Genomic DNA, 24,885 nt, shown 5'->3' on the forward strand with positions numbered 1-24,885 from the left:
TTGGGGGGGGGGGGGGGGTACTGTCACGTCCTGACTAGCAGAGGGAGTAATTGTATTAGATTTTGGTCAGGACGTGGCAGTAGGGTTGTGTTGTATGGTTTTTCTAGTATGTCTGTTTCTTTGTTAGTCTGTGTGGCTCCCGATCAGGAAGAGCTGGTTATCGTTGTTCCTGATTGGGAGTCATATATTAGGAGTGTGTTTTTCTCCTGGGGTTGTTTTATTTCGCACTGCTAAGTATCTGTATAGCCTGTGAAACTGTCACCTTATCATTCTTGTTTTTAGTTTTTTCCGTGTACATCATATTTAATAAAATGATGTGGAGCACCCAGCCCGCTGCGTATTGGTCTGACAGTGATTTCGAAATATCAGACGACGAAGATCGTGACACCACCGCCATGCCGAAAATAACTCTTCTATGGGGTTCAGAAATGGTGAGTATGGTGGGAGGTATTGCACGAGAAATGGTGGGTGGTCAGCAAACCAGTTTTGGACTGGGGCTGCACGATGAAAGCTCACGTTGTCCCATACTACAACGTACCGGGTTCTTTGACGGTCTGCATCATTCATACGCTCTGGTGGTATGAGAATGTTGTGGAGTCTGTCCAGAAATGTGAGAATATGGGCAGTGTTGTATGGTCCAAGGTTGGCATGACGGTGGAGGACACCATGCGTATTGGAGATGGCAGCGCACATTGTGATGTTCCCACCACGTTGGCCAGGAACATCTATAATGGCTCTGTGGCCAATGACGTTTCTCCCCCTTCTTCTGGTCTTTGCTAGGTTGAACCCAGCCTCATCTATAAAGATGAACTCATGTGGGATTGCATGAGCATCCATTTCCAGTCCTCCCTGAAAACAAAGAACAAAAGCAGTCAATATGGTGTTATCCAGTACACAGGGAAACAATGTTGCGTGTAGTGTACTGCAGTCAATGTTGTACTTACATCCACATATGCTCGTCTGACATCTTTGTTTCTTTGAGAGTTTCTCTCAAACGGCAACTTATAAAGTTGTTTCATTCCGATTTGGTTTCGCTTGAGAATGCGAGCCAATGTGGACAGACTGACTCGTTGAATGTTGTTGAATATGGTGTTGTCTTGGATGATGTGGCTTTGAATTCTCGTAATCTGATTTCATTATTTTCCAAAACCAAGTTTACAATGGCAGCTTCCTGTAACCCGGTGAACATTTGGCCCCTTCCTCCACCATGGTTGCGTCTCTCAGTCCTTTAGAAAAAAATAATATATATATATACAATGCAGCCTAAAGATATTTCCCCCACAGTAGAGTAAATTCTACAGGAAATGTGTGCAGTTAGTGTATGACATCAGCCATTCATGAAGTAAACAGGTGTCACCCAACTGATACACTATGACATGGGGTGTACTACATAGTGTGAAAGAAATGTTGGTTACATACCTGTACTCCAGTCTAAATGTCCGGATGACACAGGCGACAGTAAAATGGCTGAAGTTGAGCTGCACTCTCTGTCCAGCCTCTCGCATTGTCAGCCCATGGTTGATGACATGATCAACTAAGGTTGCTCTGATTTCATTTGAAAGTTGTTGTCTTCTTTGGCCATGAACTCCTCTACCAGCTCTACCCCTACCTCTCACTCTTCCTCCCCCTCTCATTCTCACCCTCCCTCTTCCTCTTCCTCTCTCTACAACGGCTTCCATTGTTGTTAACCATTGAGGTGTTTGGCCAGGTGGCACATGTATTGGCCAATTAGCTCATGTAGTGTCATTTTGAATGGCAGTGTTTTGAAACGGAAAACATGTGACTTTATGTCAGATTGTTGTGTCTTATGCAGAGAACCGCGTGCAGTGCATTTAAAAAGTGCCATTTTGAATTGCTAAATGTGTGTAAAGCAGAAAATGTGTTTAGACTTTTGGAGACTTGAGAAGAGGTTTTGCTCAATGTGTGTCAGTTTAAATAATTGTGCTGTGCATGCCATTTTAGTGTGTTAGCAATTGGAAAAAACTGTAAGTAAAAAAGACAGAGAAAATAAAGGATAGTACGTAAGGGGATACAGAAACATTAAAAAGAGCAAGTAAGGGTTACCGATGGAGGGAGGGAGGGATAATGCCCTGTCTGCAGCTTTCCTTTCTTTTAGCTATCTCTCTCTCTATCTTTCTTTAAGATGCTTTACAGGCACTTCTGTGGTGTGATTGGACCCTATAAAATCCCAGCTGATATCTGTGGAGGGAAGAGACTGCAGTGCCACTGATCACTATGAAGACCTACTGTAGCTAAGCCTTCCTGGACATCTGTGGTCTATCCGTTCCTGGTTCTAGCACAGCGTGTTAGTTATATCGCCATCCACCCACCGCCTTGACTTCAGTCATTAAAACAAATGTGAGGGGCCAATCCCAGTCATGTCCCCCGGGACATTGATTAAGGCAGGGCACAATAACATGATCATGTGGATGGCCTCAATGTGTTCAAACCCACAATGGATTTCATTTAACCAATCAATCCAGAGTGTTGCTCAATCAGCCATGGCTCTTACAGTGCACTGACACGTGCACGCATGCGCACACGTACACACACACACGCACGCACGCACGCACACACACACACACACACACACACACACGCACACCCACGCATGTACACGCAATGTGTGGAGAGTAGTACCTGATGCATGGAGGACTACTGAAGTGACAAAGGGACACAGTAAATGTCATTTCATTTTGTTTCATTAAAGGAATTTGTCAAAAATAATTTGACACGCACACAGATTCTCCCTCTCTCTCTTAGCAAACAGTCGCCGTCTGGCATCCCCTGATGTGAAGGCTCAGTGTCCCTAGAGAAAACCCCTCCTTTCTCAAGTACACACTGTACCATCTGAGCTTTACTTTACTACACAACAAGACTAACAACCACTGAGAACAGGGAGAAAAGAGAGGAGAAACTCTTTCTCCCGGGGTGCCGGAAATGTCAGAAAATCATTTTCAATTAGGAACTGATGAATAGTGTGCCCAAGAAGCAAACAAAACCTTCAGCAGGGGACAGAAATTAACGTAACATCCGTCCAACGCTGTTGCACCACTAAATGAAACAGCCAAGGAGGCAGAAGCAGAAAGAACCAGAATGTTGAAAAAAGTTCTGGAAGATTCTGGGAGGTCTGAGTTCTTTTTCTCGTCTGCCAAAATCCCCACTGCCACTGCAGTATAGCTCTTAAAGCGAGAAAGTTAGTTTGAAATCCTTCAGCCTTATCTGCAGTTCCAGCACACACACACACACACACACACACACACACACACACACACACACACACACACACACACACAGGAACACACACAGGAACACACACAAAGAAACAGGTATCGAGAGAGAGAGAGGTACACAGAGAGAGAGAGGCAGAGGAAGGAAAAGCGTTTTGCTTACCTTCTTAACTTGGTTCAGATCTTGTTACTTTATCTTTCTTGGTTTCGTTTGTTTATTACATGCCTCTTAATATATTTTTCCTGCCACTTCACTTTTTCTCCTCCGCATACCCATACTAGTGTACTAAATAGTACGCGGAAAAAGAAATGTTATAGTATGTGACTTTTCTAAAATACTACTCCGAATGCGTCACCAAATGACGATCGCGCTGACTCCCACCATTCGTTCATTTTGGTAGTGCGTCAATTTATCTGAATATCAGCTGCTGTCAAACATGTGAGTTGGAAAACAACAGTGAATTCTACAATATCAAATGCCACAATGAGTATTTAGGTACGTAGTACGCTAGAATGGGTATTAGGACAGGGACAGTCTCTCTCCTCCCACATCTCCCTCTTTCCCTATGTTTCTATCTCCTGCAGTATCTCTCTCCCTCTCTCACTATGTCTCTGTCCCCTGCAGTATCTCTCTCCCTCTCTCACTATGTCTCTATCTCCTGCAGTATCTCTCTCCCTCTCTCACTATGTTTCTATCTCCTGCAGTATCTCTCTCCCTCTCTCACTATGTCTCTGTCCCCTGCAGTATCTCTCTCCCTCTCTCACTATGTCTCTGTCCCCTGCAGTATCTCTCTCCCTCTCTCACTATGTCTCTGTCCCCTGCAGTATCTCTCTCCCTCTCTCACTATGTCTCTGTCCCCTGCAGTATCTCTCTCCCTCTTTCCCTATGTTTCTATCTCCTGCAGTATCTCTCTCCCTCTCTCACTATGTCTCCGTCCCCTGCAGTATCTCTCTCCCTCTCTCACAATGTCTCTGTCCCCTGCAGTATCTCGCTCCCTCTCTCACTATGTCTCTGTCCCCTGCAGTATCTCTCTCCCTCTCTCACTATTTCTCTGTCCCCTGCAGTATCTCTCTCCCTCTCTCACTATGTCTCTGTCCCCTGCAGTATCTCTCTCCCTCTCTCACTATTTCTTTGTCCCCTGCAGTATCTCTCTCCCTCTCTCACTATGTCTCTGTCCCCTGCAGTATCTCTCTCCCTCTCTCACTATGTCTCTGTCCCCTGCAGTATCTCTCTCCCTCTCTCACTATGTCTGTATCCCCTGCAGTATCTCTCTCCCTCTCTCACTATGTCTGTATCCCCTGCAGTATCTCTCTCCCTCTCTCACTATTTCTCTGTCCCCTGCAGTATCTCTCTCCCTCTCTCACTATGTCTCTGTCCCCTGCAGTATCTCTCTCCCTCTCTCACTATGTCTCTGTCCCCTGCAGTATCTCTCTCCCTCTCTCACTATGTCTCTGTCCCCTGCAGTATCTCTCCCTCTCTCACTATGTCTCTGTCTCCTGCAGTATCTCTCTCCCTCTCTCACTATGTCTCTGTCCCCTGCAGTATCTCTCTCCCTCTCTCACTATGTCTCTGTCCCCTGCAGTATCTCTCTCCCTCTCTCACTATGTCTCTGTCCCCTGCAGTATCTCTCTCCCTCTCTCACTATGTCTCTGTCCCCTGCAGTATCTCTCTCCCTCTCTCACTATGTCTCTGTCCCCTGCAGTATCTCTCTCCCTCTCTCACTATGTCTCTGTCCCCTGCAGTATCTCTCTCCCTCTCTCACTATGTCTCTGTCCCCTGCAGTATCTCTCTCCCTCTCTCACTATGTCTCTGTCCCCTGCAGTATCTCTCCCTCTCTCACTATGTCTCTGTCTCCTGCAGTATCTCTCTCCCTCTCTCACTATGTCTCTGTCCCCTGCAGTATCTCTCTTTCTCACTATGTCTCTGTCCCCTGCAGTATCTCTCTCTCTCTCACTATGTCTCTGTCCCCTGCAGTATCTCTCTCCCTCTCTCACTATGTCTCTGTCCCCTGCAGTATCTCTCCCTCTCTCACTATGTCTCTGTCCCCTGCAGTATCTCTCCCTCTCTCAGTATTTCTCTGTCCCCTGCAGTATCTCTCCCTCTCACTAGTTCTCTGTGGGAGAGGGGTAAGTTCAGCCAAATTGGTAAGTTGAGCCAAAGGGGTAAGTAAAGCCACTCATGTTTCTGGGAAACCATACACACAATTCATAATTGAACTTACCCTGCCTCGTAGGTCAACTTACCCCATACCCAGGCTAAGTTATGCTTATTTCCAGGGTTACACCACATCCTGAAATACATGTTAGAAAGAATACTATATTTCACTTGATGGAATGATGCTGAATGTAAAACCATCAACTTACCCCACTCTCCCCTAAACTATTTTTCCCTACACTATACCAAACTCTCTTTTCTTTCTCCATCCCTCGCTCCCTCTATCTGTCCCTTTAGTCCTACTAGAAATCCACCCAGTTGGATCAGTGCCCATTCAGTTCCTTTCACTAACTCCTGGTGTGCATCCCAAATGACACCCTATTTCCTATATAGTGCTCTGGTCAAAAGTAGTGCACTATGTAGGGAATAGGGTGCCATTTGAACTGGCCCTTATCCACATCCATATACTGTACATGTCCTGTGGATGGCGATCAAGTATATTGTTATTGGTGTGTGTGTGTGTGTGTGTGTGTGTGTGTGTGTGTGTGTGTGTGTGTGTGTGTGTGTGTGTGCGTGCGTGCGTGCGTGCGTGTGTGTTGGGCTAGACCTGTTCTGTATGAGGGAACAAACAGAGGTATCAACAGCGCTGGGCTTGTGAACAGAACAGATAACACAGAGAGAGAATACAGGTCTCTTCCTTGTTTTGCTCTGTGTGGGACTCAGCAGTGCTGGGTTTATCAGGAAAGTGACACACACCTACATTGGCACAAACACACAAACAAACACACACACACACCTTGGTAAAAATACAGTTCCTCCCAATACTCACACACATATTCCCACCCAAGCACTAACTCAAACAAATGCTCTCTCCCAGACATTGGACATGATAACACTTAGTGTTCACAGTAACTGCAGCCTTCACATTCAACACTCCACATAATGTTCACACTAACTGCAGCCTTCACATTCAACACTCCACATAATGTTCACACTAACTGCAGCCTTCACATTCAACCCTCCACATAATGTTCACTCTAACTGCACAAGAACTGGAAAGAGACCATATACAGTGCATTCAGGAAGTATTCAGACCCCTTGACTTTTTCAACATTTTGTTACATAACAGCTGTATTGTGAAATGGATTAAATTGTTTTCCCCCTCATCAATCTACACACAATCTAATGACAAAGCCCAAAAAATGTTTTAGAAAACAAAGTATTCAGACCCTTAGGACTTTGTTGAAGCACCTTTGGCAGCGATTACAGCCTTGAGTCTTCTTGGGTATGACGCTACAAGCTTGGCACACCTGTATTTGGGGAATTTCTCCTATTCTTCTCTGTAGATCCTCTCAAGCTCTGTCAGGTTGGATGGAAAGCGTTGCTGCACAGCTATTTTCAGGTCTCTCCCGAGATGGGTTCAAGTCCGGTCTCTGGCTGGGCCACTCAAGGACATTCAGCGACTTGTCCCGACGCCACACCTGTGTTGTCTTGGCTGTGTGCTTAGGGTCGTTGTCCTGTTGGAAGGTGAACCTTCACCCCCAGTCTGAGGTCCTGAGCACTCTGGAGCAGGTTTTCATCAAGGATCTCTCTTTACTTTGCTCAGTTCATCTTTGCCTCAATCCTGTCTAGTCTCCCAGTCCCTGCCGCTGAAAAACATCCCCGCCGCAGGACGCTTCCACCACTATGCTTCACCGTAGGGATGGTACCAGGTTTCCTCCGGATGTGACGCTTGGCATTCAGGCCAAAGAGTTCAATCTTGGTTTCATCAGACCAGAGAATCTTGTTTCTGATGGTCTGAGTTTTTTAGGTGCCTTTTGGCAAACTCCAAGCTGGCTGTCATTTGCCTTTTACTGAAGAGTGGCTTCCGTCTGGCTACTCTACCATAAAGGCCTGATTGGTGGAGTGCTGCAGAGATTAATTTTTTTTATCAATTTGCAAACATTTCTAAAAACCTGTTTTCGCTTTGTCATTATGGGGTAGTGTGTGCAGATTGATGAGGAAAAATGTAATTTAATCCATTTTAGAATAAGGCTATAAGGTAACAAAATGAAGGGGTCTGAATACATTTTAAATGCACTGTATATGCTGTATACAGACACATAGGAACACACTGTAATTCACTGTAATTCACTGTAATAGCAGTCCTTTGTGAAAGTGACCCTGGATAAACACACACACAGACAGATACACAGACACAGTCACCCTGGATAAATGCACAGGATTACACAGCTGACTGCTTAGATTCTGTCACCGATCCAGCCCAATGCACTCTGGGAAATCTAGCACCCCTGTCGGTCCTCACACACACTCTCAGCGTGTGTGTGTTTGCCTATCTGCCTGCTCTGGAGTCCAACTGTATGCATGGCCAGTTTTATGTTAAGGACTCTGGATCTACTGTTACTGTTGCACAGAAACACTGATACTGTTCTCACCTGCTGGTGACAGATGAGAGGTGAGAGGTCATAGGTCATAGTGTAAAGGATATGGGCCTGACGCGGCACGTATACACCAGCTCCACACACTTATACCGTACTTACACACAACAAAGCAAGTTGAAGGGTAAGGGGTTAGAGGTCAGAGGTCATAGTGTTAAAGGATATGGGCTGGACACGGCACGTATACACCAGCTCCTGGGGAACGTGGTCTGCTTGAGACAGAAGAAGATGACCGGAGCCAGCTCAGGATACGGAACTATTAGGGTGCTGATGTCACTGCCCGCATCATCATCATCATTATTGTCACCATTGCACTCCTCTTCTTCCATCACTCGTTCTTCTATGATCGATCCCTCCATCCTCCGCTCCATCCGCCGCTCTTCCTCCGCCTCCTCTTCCTCGAGGGAGGAGCCACGGCGGGGTAGGGGCATCTCGTCGTCCCTGACGATGGAGACGGCCACCGCCCCCGCTGCTCCGGGACCCTCCTCCTTGGTCGTCATGGCAGCAGGGCGGTCTGAGGTAGAGGGGAGAGAGGAGCGAGAGAGGGTATAGGTAGAGATTGAAAGGGAGAGAGGAAGAGGAGGAAGAGGAGAAAGAGGTGAGGTGAAGAAGTGGTTAGAGAATAGGATCAACATGTCCTTGGCTTTATGAGTTACTAATGTACAGCTGAAAATCTGATTTGACATAGAATGTGCAATATCCTTTTCATTGATTTCCAATTATGTCCCCAGATAGGGTAGGCTTTCACTCCAACCCTGTTCCTGGAGACCTACTGGAGAGATACCCTCCTGCAGGCTTTCACTCCAACCCTGTTACTGGAGAACTACTGGAGAGATACCCTCCTGTAGGCTTTCACTCCAACCCTGTTCCTGGAGACCTACTGGAGAGATACCCTCCTGTAGGCTTTCACTCCAACCCTGTTCCTGGAGACCTACTGGAGAGATACCCTCCTGTAGGCTTTCACTCCAACCCTGTTACTGGAGAACTACTGGAGAGATACCCTCCTGTAGGCTTTCACTCCAACCCTGTTCCTGGAGACCTACTGGAGAGATACCCTCCTGCAGGCTTTCACTCCAACCCTGTTACTGGAGAACTACTGGAGAGATACCCTCCTGTAGGCTTTCACTCCAACCCTGTTCCTGGAGACCTACTGGAGAGCTACCCTCCTGTAGGCTTTCACTCCAACCCTGTTCCTGGAGACCTACTGGAGAGATACCCTCCTGTAGGCTTTCACTCCAACCCTGTTCCTGGAGAACTACTGGAGAGATACCCTCCTGTAGGTTTTCACTCCAACCCTGTTCCTGGAGAGACACCCTCCTGTAGGTTTTCACTCCAACCCTCTTCCTGGATAGATACCCTCCTGTAGGTAGGTTTTCACTCTAACCCTGTTCCTGGAGAACTACTGAAGAGATACCCTCCTGTAGGCTTTCACTCCAACCCTGTTCCTGGAGAACTACTGGAGAGATACCCTCCTGTAGGCTTTCACTCCAACCCTGTTCCTGGAGACCTACTGGATACCCTCCTGTAGGTTTTCACTCCAACCCTGTTCCTGGATACCTACTGGAGAGATACCCTCCTGTAGGTTTTCACTCCAACCCTGTTCCTGGAGAACTACTGGAGAGATACCCTCCTGTAGGTTTTCACTCCAACCCTGTTCCTGGAGAGATATTCCCCTGTAGGTTTTCACTCCAACCCTGTTCCTGGAGAGATACCCTCCTGTAGGTTTTCACTCCAACCCTCTTCCTGGAGAGATACCCTCCTGTAGGTTTTCACTCCAACCCTCTTCCTGGAGAGATACCCTCCTGTAGGTAAGTTTTCACTCCAACCCTGTTCCTGGAGAACTACTGGAGAGATATACTCCTGTAGGCTTTCACTCCAACCCTGTTCCTGAAGACCTACTGGAGAGATACCCTCCTGTAGGGTTTCACTCCAACCCTGTTCCTGGAGACCTACTGGAGAGATACCCTCCTGTAGGTTTTCACTCCAACCCTGTTCCTGGAGAGACACCCTCCTGTAGGTTTTCACTCCAACCCTGTTCCTGGAGAGATACCCTCCTGTAGGTTTTCACTCCAACCCTGTTCCTGGATAACTACTGGAGAGACACCCTCCTGTAGGTTTTCACTCCAAACCTCTTCCTGGAGAAATACCTGAAAACCTACAGGAGGGTATCTCTCCAGGAAGAGGGTTAGAGTGAAAACCTACAGGAGAGTATCTCTCCAGGAAGAGGGTTGGAGTGAAAACCTACAGGAGGGTATCTCTCCAGGAAGAGGGTTGGAGTGAAAACCTACCTACAGGAGGGTATCTCTCCAGGAAGAGGGTTGGAGTGAAAACCTACAGGAGGGTATCTCTCCAGGAAGAGGGTTGGAGTGAAAACCTACCTACAGGAGGGTATCTCTCCAGGAACAGGGTTGGAGAGCCCTGCCTTACACCTATACATTCCATCTAGTCTGTCTGGACCTCTGAGTCCATCATAACTCATCTCTATATATTATATACTACACATCAATGGTCCCCAGTCTTGGTCCTGGACAGCTAGAGTACAAAGTGTGTCACTTATGCAGCCAAGAATGTCCCATGATGACTTGGTATGTCCTGAGCCACGTGTGACGTGGATGATGCACCCCCCCCCCCCCCCCCCCACCTAATGCCATGGTCCTTTATGAGTCAGCTACACTATAGAATGTATAGATCAATGGTCAGCACACCTGGTCCTAGAAAGCTACAGTGCCACCTTCACTGGTCCCCCATAGATCATCTATACTGAGTGGGAGAGGCGGTGGGAGGAAGAGTGGAGGCAGAAAAATGCGCTATGGAAAGAGACAGAAATGGAAGGGAAATACCAAAGAGAGAAATAGTGAGTGAGAAAATAAAGGGAAAAAGTTCTCCGTCTTCCTCCTAACTTCAGCCTGAGTTATTTCAGTTCACATTTGGAGTGAGAAAGATTGGAGATTGAAGAGATATATCTAGATCCTTAGTGTACGCTTATCCCCCAAACACCCACACACGCACACACACGCACACACACACAATCAAACACACAGTTTGTCTGCATGTTGAATAATTCAAGAGGAAAGCACCAGAGATGGAGTCATCATCTGCATATTTATGATTCATTACAATCTGAACCCCACCTAAACACCGTAGGCATAAAGCCTATAAACCACCATAACCGCATGTGTGTGTGTGTGTGTGTGTGTGTGTGTGTGTGCGTGTGTGTCTGTGTGTGTGTGTCTGTGTGTCTGTGTGTGTGTGTGTCTCTGTGTGTCTGTGTGTGTGTGTGTGTGTGCGTGTGTGTCTGTGTGTGTGCGTGTGTGTCTGTGTGTCTGTGTGTGTGTGTGTGTGTGTGTGTGTGTGTGTCTCTGTGTGTCTGTGTGTGTGTGTGTGTGTGTGTGTGTGTGTGTGTGTGTGTGTGTGTGTGTGTGTGTGTGTGTGTGTGTGTGTGCGTGTGTCTGTGTGCGTGTGTCTGTGTGTGTGTGTCTGTGTGTCTGTGTGTGTGTGTGTGTGTGTGTGTGTGTGTGTCTGTGTGTCTGTGTGTCTGTGTGTGTATGTGTGTATAGACTGCCAACAAAATGGTCTTCTGTCTACATTCTGTTTATTTGTTCCTGTTATGTACATTTTACGAGCGTTTTACGGTCAACATACACTTTGCCTTAAGGCTTGTATGGGCTTGTAGAAGAACAACGCTGAATCTTCCATGTGTGGTTATTGTTTAGATGATCAGCTTAAAGACAATGCTAAGACTTGGGCTCATACTGTAAGACTACATATGTTATGACAACCATGAACAGAAAATGCTAAATGCCATAGCAATCCTAAGTTAATGAAGTGCTGTTAAGCTAGGTCTGTGGCTCGGTTAGCTTGAAGGCAAAAGAACGAACCACAGTTTCTGATCTCACGTAAACGGATTCAGCCCTGTATGACCAATCAATGAACTTTGAACCCTTGATCCAGGGATGGAACTTAAGGATTTTGGGCACTGGCCAGTTAGCAATTTCTACTGACATTCAGGTCCAAAATCTGTCCCATGAGATGTTTGCAAAGACAATCATCGCCTCCCCATTACGGCCTGCCTGTCTGGCAGCTGACGCTAATGTTAGCATAGCGTTAGCCTGGTTTGCTGTGTTTTGATGTGACAGTGAGGCTCATTAGCGGTCTGTGGACCATGCCTGCGGTTTAATGGCCCATGAGGCTCGCTGGTTAGACTGAGGTGTTTATCTACACGCAGGCAGGCGCACGCACGCACACACATCAATAAACATTTAAGGATGGTTGCTAACAGACTGATAAAACGGTTTAGTAGAACCCAGCGGAGCAGACTGCACACACACACCACACTACCTCTCTCCATCTCTCCATCTATCTGTCTCTCTGACGAGTTACCATGTTTCCTCATCCTTCACTCGTTGGTTCTCTTTCTCTCACACACACACACACACACACACACACACACACACACACACACACACACACACACACACACACACACACACACACACCACAAACAGCAATATGAAGTGCTTTCAATGTCTTCTCCTCTGTCCATCCATGTACTCTGCATATGGGCCCTTCATTTCAAACAGCCAAGGTTAACTCCCCATATCAAGCCGCAGCCCCTTGCAAAGCATCTAAATGGGATCAGTATTTCAACTCCTAAAACTCTTACAACATTCATATAATGTTAATTTAAGGTTTAAACAATATTTTATGGGCCATAGAAGTCAGGTCGGTCAATCCCAATGCAAACTGGCAGAGACAAGTCAAATTTCTCTCCATTAAGCTAAACATAAAATGTGAAGCTGAAAACTTCTGCAGCTCATTACAATCTGGAATGACAATATGCACATCATCAACATTCAGCTATCAAATAGTACATAATGAGATATTAATATGAGAGAGTTTATATGGAAGACTGCACACTGTTCATCTCTCTCTCCTTCGCTCTGTCTCTCTCTCTCTCTCGCTCTGTGTCTCTTTCACTCTCTACCTCTCTCTCCGTCTCTCTTTTTCTCTCTCTCTCTCCTCTCTGTCTCTCTCTCCTTCTCTGTCTCTCTCTCTCTCTCGCTCTGTGTCTCTTTCACTCTCTACCTCTCTCTCCGTCTCTCTTTTTCTCTCTCTCTCTCCTCTCTGTCTCTCTCTCCTTCTCTGTCTCTCTCTCTCTCTCGCTCTGTGTCTCTTTCACTCTCTACCTCTCTCTCTCTCCGTCTCTCTTTTCTTTCTAACCCTCTCTTTGTATTTCTCTCACTACAGCATTCTATCAGGTGTGAAGAACTGTAAAATCCCAGTGCTTTAGGGGTGAAACATTATGAAACATGTAACACAACAAGATGTAGTAGGCAACATCGTGGAATGAACAAGACTTTAAACGATCAACATTCTAAGTGCCTACTTACCAGGTCACCCATCGCTGCCTCAAACATCTCCTAATAGTGACATACTTCATATCTCTGTACATACCTTCACTAGAGAACATCTTTATTGGTCCACTTGCACAGAAATTATAGATTATTTTGCTGTCACAATGACATCCTCGACTTGAAAATGGGTATAACCCTGGATATTAAAATGACATGGTCAAACATACAGACGCAAAGGTATCTAAGACGGGGAGAGGTCTGTCTGTGATTAAGCACCGCTCTGATTTCTTGACATCACTATCAACTAAACCAGTCCTGCAGGCTTTCGTTTTATCACACCTGGACTGCTGTCCAGTTATATGGTCAAGTGCTGCAAAGTAGAACATAGGCAAATTCCAGATGGCCCAGAACAGAGCAGCACAGCTGGCCCTTAAATGTACATGTAGGACTAACATCAATAATGTGCACATCAATCTCTCACTACTGGTCTTTATGAGAGGTATTGACCTGTTCAAAGCACCAAACTGTCTGTTCAAACAGCTAGCACACAGCTCAGACACCCATGCATTCCCCACAAGGCATGCCACCAGGGGTCTCTTCACAGTCTCCAAGTCCAGAACAGACTCTGGGAAAGGCACAGTACTACATCGAACCATGAATACATTAACTGCACCTTATGGAACAACGCGGAATGTGAAGAGATTGTGGTATTGCGGATTTTATATTGTAAATGTGTAATATTAGATGAATGATGTAATAATGTATTGTATGATGTATTGTTTTATTGATGATGTAGGCTGATGTTGTGTTTTGTTGTGATGTAATGGTTTTAACCCTGTTTGGACCCCAGGAAGAGTAGCTGCTGCCTTGGGGATCTAATTAATACTGAAGTATCTATTTATATTACTTTATATCTCTTCTGCTCATTAGTAAATACATACTTTACATTGCTTTCCTCGCTTGTGAATACTACTTGTAGTTTTATTCATCCTTTATTTAGAAAGAAATTGAGAATGGGATCTCTTTTCCAAGTGAGACATGAGTAACTATCAGCAAAGACAGATTCAAAATATACCTGTCACTTCCTGCATCTCCTATAGTATGAGCTACTGTGTACAAGCACCAACAGATGGCCATCACTACAGATCAGCATTATGACAGCTTTCTGACAACGTTATGACAACATTATGACAGTGTTATGGCAGAGTTATGACAGCATTATGACAACATTATGACAGCGTTATGACAACATTATGACAGCGTTATGACAGCTTTCTGACAACGTTATGACAACATTATGACAGTGTTATGGTAGAGTTATGACAACATTATGACAGCTTTATGACAGCGTTATGACAACATTATGATAGTGTTATGACAACATTATGACAGCATTATGACAACATTATGACAGTGTTATGACAACATTATGACAGCATTATGACAACATTATGACTGCGTTATGACAACATTATGACAGCGTTATGACAACATTATGACAGCGTTATGACAACATTATGACAGCGTTATGACAACATTATGACAGCGTTATGACAACATTATGACAGCGTTATGACAACATTATGACAATGTTATGACAACATTATGACAGCATTATGACAACATTATGACAGCGTTATGATAACATTATGACAGCGTTATGACAACATTATGACAGCGTTATGACAGCGTTATGACAACATTATGATAGTGTTATGACAACATTATGACAGCATTATGACAACATTATGACAGCGTTATGACAACATTATGACAGCGTTATTACAGCGCTATGACAACATTATGACAGTGTTATGACAACATTATGACAGCGTTATGACAGCGTTATGACAACATTATGACAGAGTTATGACAACATTATGACAGCATTATGACAACATTATGACAGCGTTATGACAACATTATGACAGTGTTAAGACAACATTATGACAGCATTATGACAGTGTTATGACAACATTATGACAGCATTATGACAACATTATGACAACATTATGACAGCTTTATGACAGCATTATGACAACATTATGACAGCATTATGACAGTGTTATGACAATATTATGACAGCATTATGGCAGTGTTATGACAGTGTTATGACAACATTATGACAGTGTTATGACAACATTATGACAGCATTATGACAATGTTATGACAACAATATGAGAGTGTTATGACAGCATTACGACAGTGTTATGACAACATTATGACAGTGTTATGACAGTGTTATGACAACATTATTACAACATTATGACAGTGTTACGACAACATTATGACAGCGTTATGACAACATTATTACAGCATTATGACAGTGTTATGACAACATTATGACAGCATTATGACAACATTATTACAGCATTATGACAGTGTTATGACAACGTTATGACAGTGTTATGACAGCGTTATGACAACATTATGACAGCATTATGACAGTGTTATGACAACATTAAGACAGCATTATGGCAGTGTTATGACAGTGTTATGACAACATTATGACAGTGTTATGACAACATTATGACAGCATTATGACAATGTTATGACAACAATATGACAGCGTTATGACAACATTATTACAGCATTATGACAATGTTATGACAACAATATGAGAGTGTTATGACAGCATTATGACAGTGTTATGACAACATTAAGACAGCATTATAGCAGTGTTATGACAGTGTTATGACAACATTATGACAGTGTTATGACAACATTATGACAGCATTATGACAGTGTTATGACAACAATATGACAGTGTTACGACAACATTATGACAGCGTTATGACAACATTATTACAGCATTATGACAATGTTATGACAACAATATGAGAGTGTTATGACAGCATTACGACAGTGTTATGACAACATTATGACAGTGTTATGACAGTGTTATGACAACATTATTACAACATTATGACAGTGTTATGACAACATTATGACAGTGTTACGACAACATTATGACAGCATTATGACAACATTATTACAGCATTATGACAGTGTTATGACAACATTATGACAGCGTTATGACAACATTATTACAGCATTATGACAGTGTTATGACAACATTATGACAGCATTATGATAACATTTTTACAGCATTATGACAGTGTTATGACAACGTTATGACAGTGTTATGACAGCGTTATGACAACATTATGACAGCATTATGACAGTGTTATGACAACATTAAGACAGCATTATGGCAGTGTTATGACAGTGTTATGACAACATTATGACAGTGTTATGACAACATTATGACAGCATTATGACAGTGTTATGACAACAATATGACAGTGTTGACAACATTATGACAGTGTTACGACAACATTATGACAGCGTTATGACAACATTATTACAGCATTATGACAGTGTTATGACAACATTATGACAGTGTTATGACAGCATTATGATGGCAATATGACAGCATTATAACAGCATTATGACAGCAATATGACAGCGTTATGACAACGTTATGGAAGCCTGCATGGGACATGAGGAAAACTGATGTTCAACACTATGTACAGAGTAGACCAGTTACATTGTTATTGGAGGTTTTACTTTTTTCAGAATGGAAAGCACACACACACACACACACACACACACACAATATGTATTACATGTCTACAGACTGACATGGTCATTTTTAAGGGTGTCAATGTTGACTTGGCTATGTGCCTGTGTGCAGTGATGTGTCAACGACAAGTACTATCCTTCAACTGTCATGCTGCTCTATCTACTCCACCAACATCACCGGGACAGGTTCATCACAGGTCAGGTGGTTGTTATAACCTTGGCCATACAGGACACATAGTGTATCAATCATGTGTAAATGTAGCAGATGAGGTTTGGGATCATGCTGTCACAACAAGGTAGCCCTGCCTGAGACTCAGGTCATGATGAGGTTTGGGATCATGCTGTCACAACAAGGTAGACCTGCCTGAGACTCAGGTCATGATTAGGTTTGGGATCATGCTGTCACAACAAGGTAGACCTGCCTGAGACTCAGGTCATGATGAGGTTTGGGATCATGCTGTCACAACAAGGTAGACCTGCCTGAGACTCAGGTCATGATGAGGTTTGGGATCATGCTGCCTGAGACTCAGGTCATGATGAGGTTTGGGATCATGCTGTCACAACAAGGTAGACCTGCCTGAGACTCAGGTCATGATGAGGTTTGGGATCATGCTGCCTGAGACTCAGGTCATGATGAGGTCATCTAGGTCTGATGGTGTTGGGTTGGTGAACGAGAAAACTGGTTTGAAATCGCTCTGGTTTCATGAATGTAGTATGAGTCCATACCATATATCTATGTTTGCATATCAGGGAATCATCAGTTATCAATGTTCCCCCACAAAAGATTGAGCTGTTCCTTGAATAATACTGACAGATTCATAACCATGGGATATAAGCTTTGTGAAACATGTGACGTTGCTAACTGAATTAACTCATAATTGTCCAATTGTATTCTCTAATCTCATAAAGATAGAGTAGAGAGACAGAGAAACAGAGAGTGGTCTCTGGGAATGTACAGTGAGGTGTATTCATTTAGACTTGGGTTCACTAGATTCATTGGCTGCTATGGATTCTGTAACCTCAAGAGTGTGCAGAGATAACTAAGGGTTATCTTCTCTCTCTCCCCTCTGTCTCTCGCTCTCTCCCCCCAATCTGTCCCCCTCTCCCTCTCTCCGTCTCTCTCCCCGTCTCTCTCCCCCCCTCCCCTCTCTTTCCCTCTCTGTCGCTCCCTCTCTCTCTCTCCTCCCCTCTCTCTCTCCCCCTTTCTCTCTCTCTCTGTCTCTCTCTGTCTCGCTCTCTCCCCCCTCTCTCTCCCCCCCTCTTTCTCACTCTCCCCTCTCTCCCCCTATCTCTCCCTCCCTGTCTGTCTCTCTCTCTCTCCCTGTTTCTCTCTCTCCCTCTCTCTCTCCCCTCTCTCTCCCCCTCTCTCTCTCCCTCCCTGTTTCTCTCTCTCCCTGTCTCTGTCTCTGTCTCTGTCTCTCTCTCTCTCCACCTCTCTCTCTCCCCTCTCTCCCCCCTCTCTCCCCCCTCTCTCTCTCCCTCCCTGTCTCTCTCTCCCACCCTGTCTCTCTCTCCCCCCCTCTCTCTCCCCCTCTCTCTCCCTTTCTCCCTGTCTCTCTCCCTTTCTCCCTGTCTCTCTCTCTCTCTCCCCCCTCATACATTGTTTAGACCATCTATTGACTAGATGTTTCAATAGACCTCTAATTCTGCTTTCTTCATCCTACCCCCTCCCTCCCTTTCACCATCCTCCTCTGTTCATCCCTTCTGTTCATCCTTTCCCTCCACCTTTGAGCCATTTATACCAGACCCGACAGTGTATTACAACGGCATTATCCACCTCTTTCACCTCCCTCCCTCTCTCTTCTCCACTCCCTCTCTTCTCTGGTTGCTCCCCTGACATTCAACAGTGTATATTATCACCATGTTACCCTCCCTCTTTCTCCGCCCATTCTGTTTTCCTTCTCATCTCCCCTCCTCTCACCCTCCCACTGAGTTAAACCCCCGACAGTCTCCCTCTCTCTCCCAGACACACACAGACACACACACAGACACACACACAGACAGACACACAGACACACACACAGACACACACACAGACACACACACAGACAGACACACAGACACACACATAGACACACACAGACATACACACAGACACACACACAGACACACACACAGACACACACACAGACACACACAGACACACACACAGACACACAGCTACCTGCAGGTTCACTCCTAATGAGTAATGTCAGCACTGCTAGGCTGCTACTGAAAACTAATTTCAGATGATTGGTGGTCCCTGTTTCCCTTTTTAACCAGGTTAGGGTCACACACGTGTGTATGTGCATGTGTGTGTGTGCTTGTGTGTGTGTTTGTGTGTGTGTGCCTGTATGTGTGTGTGTTACAGTATTATAATACCCATTATATTATTCATAGATATACACAGATATCAAAGTAGTGTAACATAAGAGTAATAGTTGTTATGTTTTGTAATACATTTATTTGGTTGACTTTATCCCATGTTAAATGACCCAGAGGATTTCACTGCTGTGGGTTCTGAGTCTGGTACATCTCACAGCATTACATGATGAACAAACTGGATGATTTTGTCTTTCCCTACCAGACACGTTCATGACACGCAGGTTACAATACCAAAACCAACGGGGAACCAACTGGGAAAGTGTTCAGACCCCTTCACCTGTTCCACATTTTGATACGTTACAGCCTTATTATAAAATGTATTAAATTATTATTTTTCTCAATCTACACATAATACCCCATAATGACAAAGCATTTCCGTAAGAATTCAGACCATTTGCTAGGAGGCTCGAAATTGAGCTCAGGTGGATCATGTTTCCATTGATTATCCTTGAGATGTTTCTACAACTTGATTGAGCCATGGATTACAGGCAACATCCGCACTAATCCGGACGCTCATAATAAATCCTGCTACGACCTCCGACAAGTCATCAAACTGGCAAAGTGTCAATACAGGACAAAGACTGAATCCTACTATGCACTCACACGCGACAGATTTTTTTTATTTTATTTTATTTATTTAACTGTTATTTAACTAGGCAAGTCAGTTAGGAACAAATTCTTATTTACAATGACGGTCTAGGATGTGGCAGGGTTTGTAAACTATCACAGATGTGACAGGTCTTGCAAACCAGTATAGACTACAAAGGGAAGCACAGCCGAGAGCTGCCCAGTGACACGAGCCTACCAGACGAGCTAAACTACTTCTTTGCTCGCGTCGAGGCAAATAACACTGAAACATGCATGAGAGCACCAGCTGTTCTGGAAGACTGTGTGATCATGCTCTCCTCAGCCGATGTGAGTAAGACCTTTAAACAAGTCAACAGGGCCAGACGGATTACCAGGAAGTGTACTGCGAGCATGCGCTAACCAACTGGCAAGTGTCTTTTCAAGCTTTCCCTGTCCAAGTCTGTAATACCAACCTGTTTCAAGCAGACCACCATAGTCCATGTGCCGAAGAACGCCAAGGTAACTATCCAGTATCACTAACACCTATAGCCATGAAATGCTTTGAAAGGTTGGTAATGGCTCACATCAACACCATCATTCCAGACACCCTGTATTTCCTGTTCACCCATGACTGTGTGGCTGCGCATGACTCCAACACCGTCATTAAGTTTCCTGACAACGAAACGGTGGTAGGCCTGACAACCAACGATGATGAGACAACCTTTAGGGAGGAGGTCAGAGACCTGGCAATGTGATGCCAGGACAACAACCTCTCCCTCAATGTCACCAAGACAGAGGAGCTGATGAGACAGCCTATAGGGAGGAGGTCAGAGACCTGGCAGTGTGGTGCCAGGACAACAACCTCTCCCTCAATGTCAGCAAGACAGAGGAGCTGATGAGACAGCCTATAGGGAGGAGGTCAGAGACCTGGCAATGTGATGCCAGGACAACAACCTCTCCCTCAATGTCACCAAGACAGAGGAGCTGATGAGACAGCCTATAGGGAGGAAGTCAGAGACCTGGCAGTGTGGCACCAGGACAACAACCTCTCCCTCAATGTCAGCAAGACAGAGGAGCTGATGAGACAGCCTATAGGGAGGAGGTCAGAGACCTGGCAGTGTGATGCCAGGACAACAACCTCTCCCTCAATGTCAGCAAGATAGAGGAGCTGATGAGACAGCCTATAGGGAGGAGGTCAGAGACCTGGCAGTGTGATGCCAGGACAACAACCTCTCCCTCAATGTCAGCAAGACAGAGGAGCTGATGAGACAGCCTATAGGGAGGAGGTCAGAGACCTGGCAGTGTGGTGCCAGGACAACAACCTCTCCCTCAATGTCAGCAAGACAGAGGAGCTGATGAGACAGCCTATAGGGAGGAGGTCAGAGACCTGGCAGTGTGGTGCCAGGACAACAACCTCTCCCTCAATGTCAGCAAGACAGAGGAGCTGATGAGACAGCCTATAGGGAGGAGGTCAGAGACCTGGCAGTGTGATGCCAGGACAACAACCTCTCCCTCAATGTCAGCAAGACAGAGGAGCTGATGAGACAGCCTATAGGGAGGAGGTCAGAGACCTGGCAGTGTGATGCCAGGACAACAACCTCTCCCTCAATGTCAGCAACACAGAGGAGCTGATGAGACAGCCTATAGGGAGGAAGTCAGAGACCTGGCAGTGTGGTACCAGGACAACAACCTCTCCCTCAATGTCAGCAAGACAGAGGAGCTGATGGTGGACTATACGATACAGAGATCTGAGCACGCCCCCATCCACATCGACGGGCCTGTAGTGGATCGGGTCGAGAGCTTCAACTTCCTCGGTGTCCACATCACTAAGGACTTAACATGGTGCACACACACCAACACAGTCGTAAAGAAGGCACGACAACGCATCTTTCCACTCGGGAGGCTGAAAAGATGTGGCTCTCAGATCCTCTAAAAGTTATACAGCTGCACAATGAAGAGCATCTTGACTGGCTGCATCACTGGGGCTGATCTCCCTGCCACCTGTGGCCTCTATACCAGGTGGTGTCAGAGGAAGGCCCAGGAAATCGCATGGCAAGCGACACCAGTGCATAAAGTCTGGAACCAACAGGACCCCAAAAGCTTCTACCCAAGCCATAAGACTAAGCAACACGGCTGCTAAATAGCTAATCAAATGTCTATCCGGACTACCTGCATTGACCCTTTTTTAACTAACTCACTTGCACTGACTCTATGCACATACACTGGACTCTACCCACACACTCACACATACTTACACAGACACACCAACACACACATATAGCGTATACACACACCCACACACACAAACACACACACTACACATGCCCACACACACATAACATGCACACTGATGCCACACACACACACATACACTCACACACACACACACTACATATGCCCACACACACATACCGTATACACACACACACACACACACTGGACTCTACCTACACACTCACATACTTACACTGACACACCAACACACACATACATACTGAACAAAAATATAATATTAACACACGTTTCATGAACTGAAATGTTCCATACGCACAAAAAGCTTATTTCTCTACAATTTGGATCACAAATTATTTTACATCCCTGTTAGTGGGCATTTCTCCTTTGCCAAGATAATCCATCCACCTGACAGGTGTGGCATATCAAGAAGCTGATTAAACAGTATGATCATTACACAGGTGCACCTTGTGCTGGGAACAGTAAAAGGCCACTCTAAAATGTGCAGTTTTGACACACAACACAATGCCACAGATGTCTCAAGATTTGAGGGGGCGTGCAGTTGGCATGCTGACTGCAGGAATGTCCTCCAGAGCTGTTGCCATGTTCATTTCTCTACGATACACATGCTCCAATGTCATTTTAGAGAATTTGGCAGTACGTCCAACAGAGATCACATGTAACCACGCCAGCCCAGGACCTCCACATCCGGCTTCTTCAGCTGCGGGATCGCGTGAGACCAGCCAACTGATGAAACGGAGGAGTATTTCTGTCTGTAATAAAGGCATTTTGTGGGGAAAAACAAATTCTGATTGGCTTGGCCTGGCTCCACAGTGGGTGGGCCTATGCCCTCCCAGGGCCACCCATGGCTGCGTCCCTGCCCAGTCATGTGAAATCAATAAATTAGGGCCTAATGAATAGATTTGTATTGACTGATTTCCATATATGAACAGTACTCTGTAAAATCTTTGAAATTCTGCATGTTGCGTTCATGTTTTTGTTCAGATACATTTTACACTAGCTGTTTCTTTTTATATTTTTTTTGTCCCATCCTTCAGCTCCCCTCAACCCCTCCCATCTATCTCTAAACACCATCCAGTCCCATCCTTCAGCTCCCCTCAACCCCTCCCATCTATCTCTAAACACCATCCAGTCCCATCCTTCAGCTCCCCCTCAACCCCTCCCATCTATCTCTAAACACCATCCAGTCCCATCCTTCAGCTCCCCTCAACCCCTCCCATCTATCTCTAAACACCATCCAGTCCCATCCTTCAGCTACCCTCAAGCCCTCCCATCTATCTCTAAACACCATCCAGTCCCATCCTTCAGCTCCCCTCAACCCTCCCATCTATCTCTAAACCCCATCCAGTCCCATCCTTCAGCTCCCCTCAACCCCTCCCATCTATCTCTAAACACCACCAGTCCCATCCTTCAGCTCCCCTCAACCCCTCCCATCTATCTCTAAACACCACCAGTCCCATCCTTCAGCTCCCCTCAACGCCTCCCATCTATCTCTAAACACCATCCAGTCCCATCCTTCAGCTCCCCTCAACCCCTCCCATCTATCTCTAAACACCATCCAGTCCCATCCTTCAGCTCCCCTCAACCCCTCCCATCTATCTCTAAACACCATCCAGTCCCATCCTTCAGCTCCCCTCAACCCCTCCCATCTATCTCTAAACACCATCCAGTCCCATCCTTCAGCTCCCCTCAACGCCTCCCATCTATCTCTAAACACCATCCAGTCCCAGCCTTCAGCTCCCCTAAACCCCTCCCATCTATCTCTAACCACCACCAGTCCCATCCTTCAGCTCCCCTCAACGCCTCCCATCTATCTCTAAACACCATCCAGTCCCATCCTTCAGCTCCCCTCAACCCCTCCCATCTATCTCTAAACACCATCCAGTCCCATCCTTCAGCTCCCCTCAACGCCTCCCATCTATCTCTAAACACCATCCAGTCCCAGCCTTCAGCTCCCCTCAACCCCTCCATCTATCTCTAAACACCACCAGTCCCATCCTTCAGCTCCCCTCAACCCCTCCCATCTATCTCTAAACACCATCCAGTCCCATCCTTCAGCTCTCGTCAACCCCTCCCATCTATCTCTAAACACCACCAGTCCCATCCTTCAGCTCCCCTCAACCCCTCCCATCTATCTCTAAACACCATCCAGTCCCATCCTTCAGCTCCCCTCAACCCCTCCCATCTATCTCTAAACACCATCCAGTCCCATCCTTCAGCTCCCCTCAACCCCTCCCATCTATCTCTAAACACCATCCAGTCCCATCCTTCAGCTCCCCCTCAACCCCTCCCATCTATCTCTAAACACCATCCAGTCCCAGCCTTCAGCTCCCCTCAACCCCTCCCATCTATCTCTAAACACCACCAGTCCCAGCCTTCAGCTCCCCTCAACCTCTCCCATCTAACCACCATCCAGTCCCATCCTTCAGCTCCCCTCAACGCCTCCCATCTATCTCTAAACACCATCCAGTCCCATCCTTCAGCTCCCCTCAACCCCTCCCATCTATCTCTAAACACCATCCAGTCCCATCCTTCAGCTCCCCTCAACCCCTCCCATCTATCTCTAAACACCATCCAGTCCCATCCTTCAGCTCCCCTCAACCCCTCCCATCTATCTCTAAACACCACCAGTCCCAGCCTTCAGCTCCCCTCAACCCCTCCCATCTATCTCTAAACACCACCAGTCCCATCCTTCAGCTCTCCTCAACCCCTCCCATCTATCTCTAAACACCATCCAGTCCCATCCTTCAGCTCCCCTCAACCCCTCCCATCTATCTCTAAACACCACCAGTCCCATCCTTCAGCTCTCCTCAACCCCTCCCATCTATCTCTAAACACCATCCAGTCCCATCCTTCAGCTCCCCTCAACCCCTCCCATCTATCTCTAAACACCACCAGTCCCATCCTTCAGCTCTCCTCAACCCCTCCCATCTATCTCT

General features: G+C 45.8%; 1 protein-coding gene across 1 annotated transcript in view; it reads right to left on the minus strand.

Annotated features, from left to right (window-relative positions):
• Window positions 1–7,969: 7,969 nt before the first annotated feature.
• LOC115147879 (voltage-dependent T-type calcium channel subunit alpha-1H-like) overlaps window positions 7,970–24,885 on the minus strand; it is an 84,314-nt gene continuing 67,398 nt past the window's right edge. The window contains exon 2 of the mRNA XM_029690143.1: window positions 7,970–8,337. Coding sequence (XP_029546003.1) covers window positions 7,970–8,323 — 354 coding nt within the window. The 5' untranslated portion in view covers window positions 8,324–8,337. The remainder of the gene's footprint in view (window positions 8,338–24,885) is intronic.

This window comes from Salmo trutta, chromosome 14 (assembly GCF_901001165.1).
Source record: "Salmo trutta chromosome 14, fSalTru1.1, whole genome shotgun sequence".
Classification (NCBI taxonomy): Eukaryota; Metazoa; Chordata; class Actinopteri; order Salmoniformes; family Salmonidae; genus Salmo; species Salmo trutta.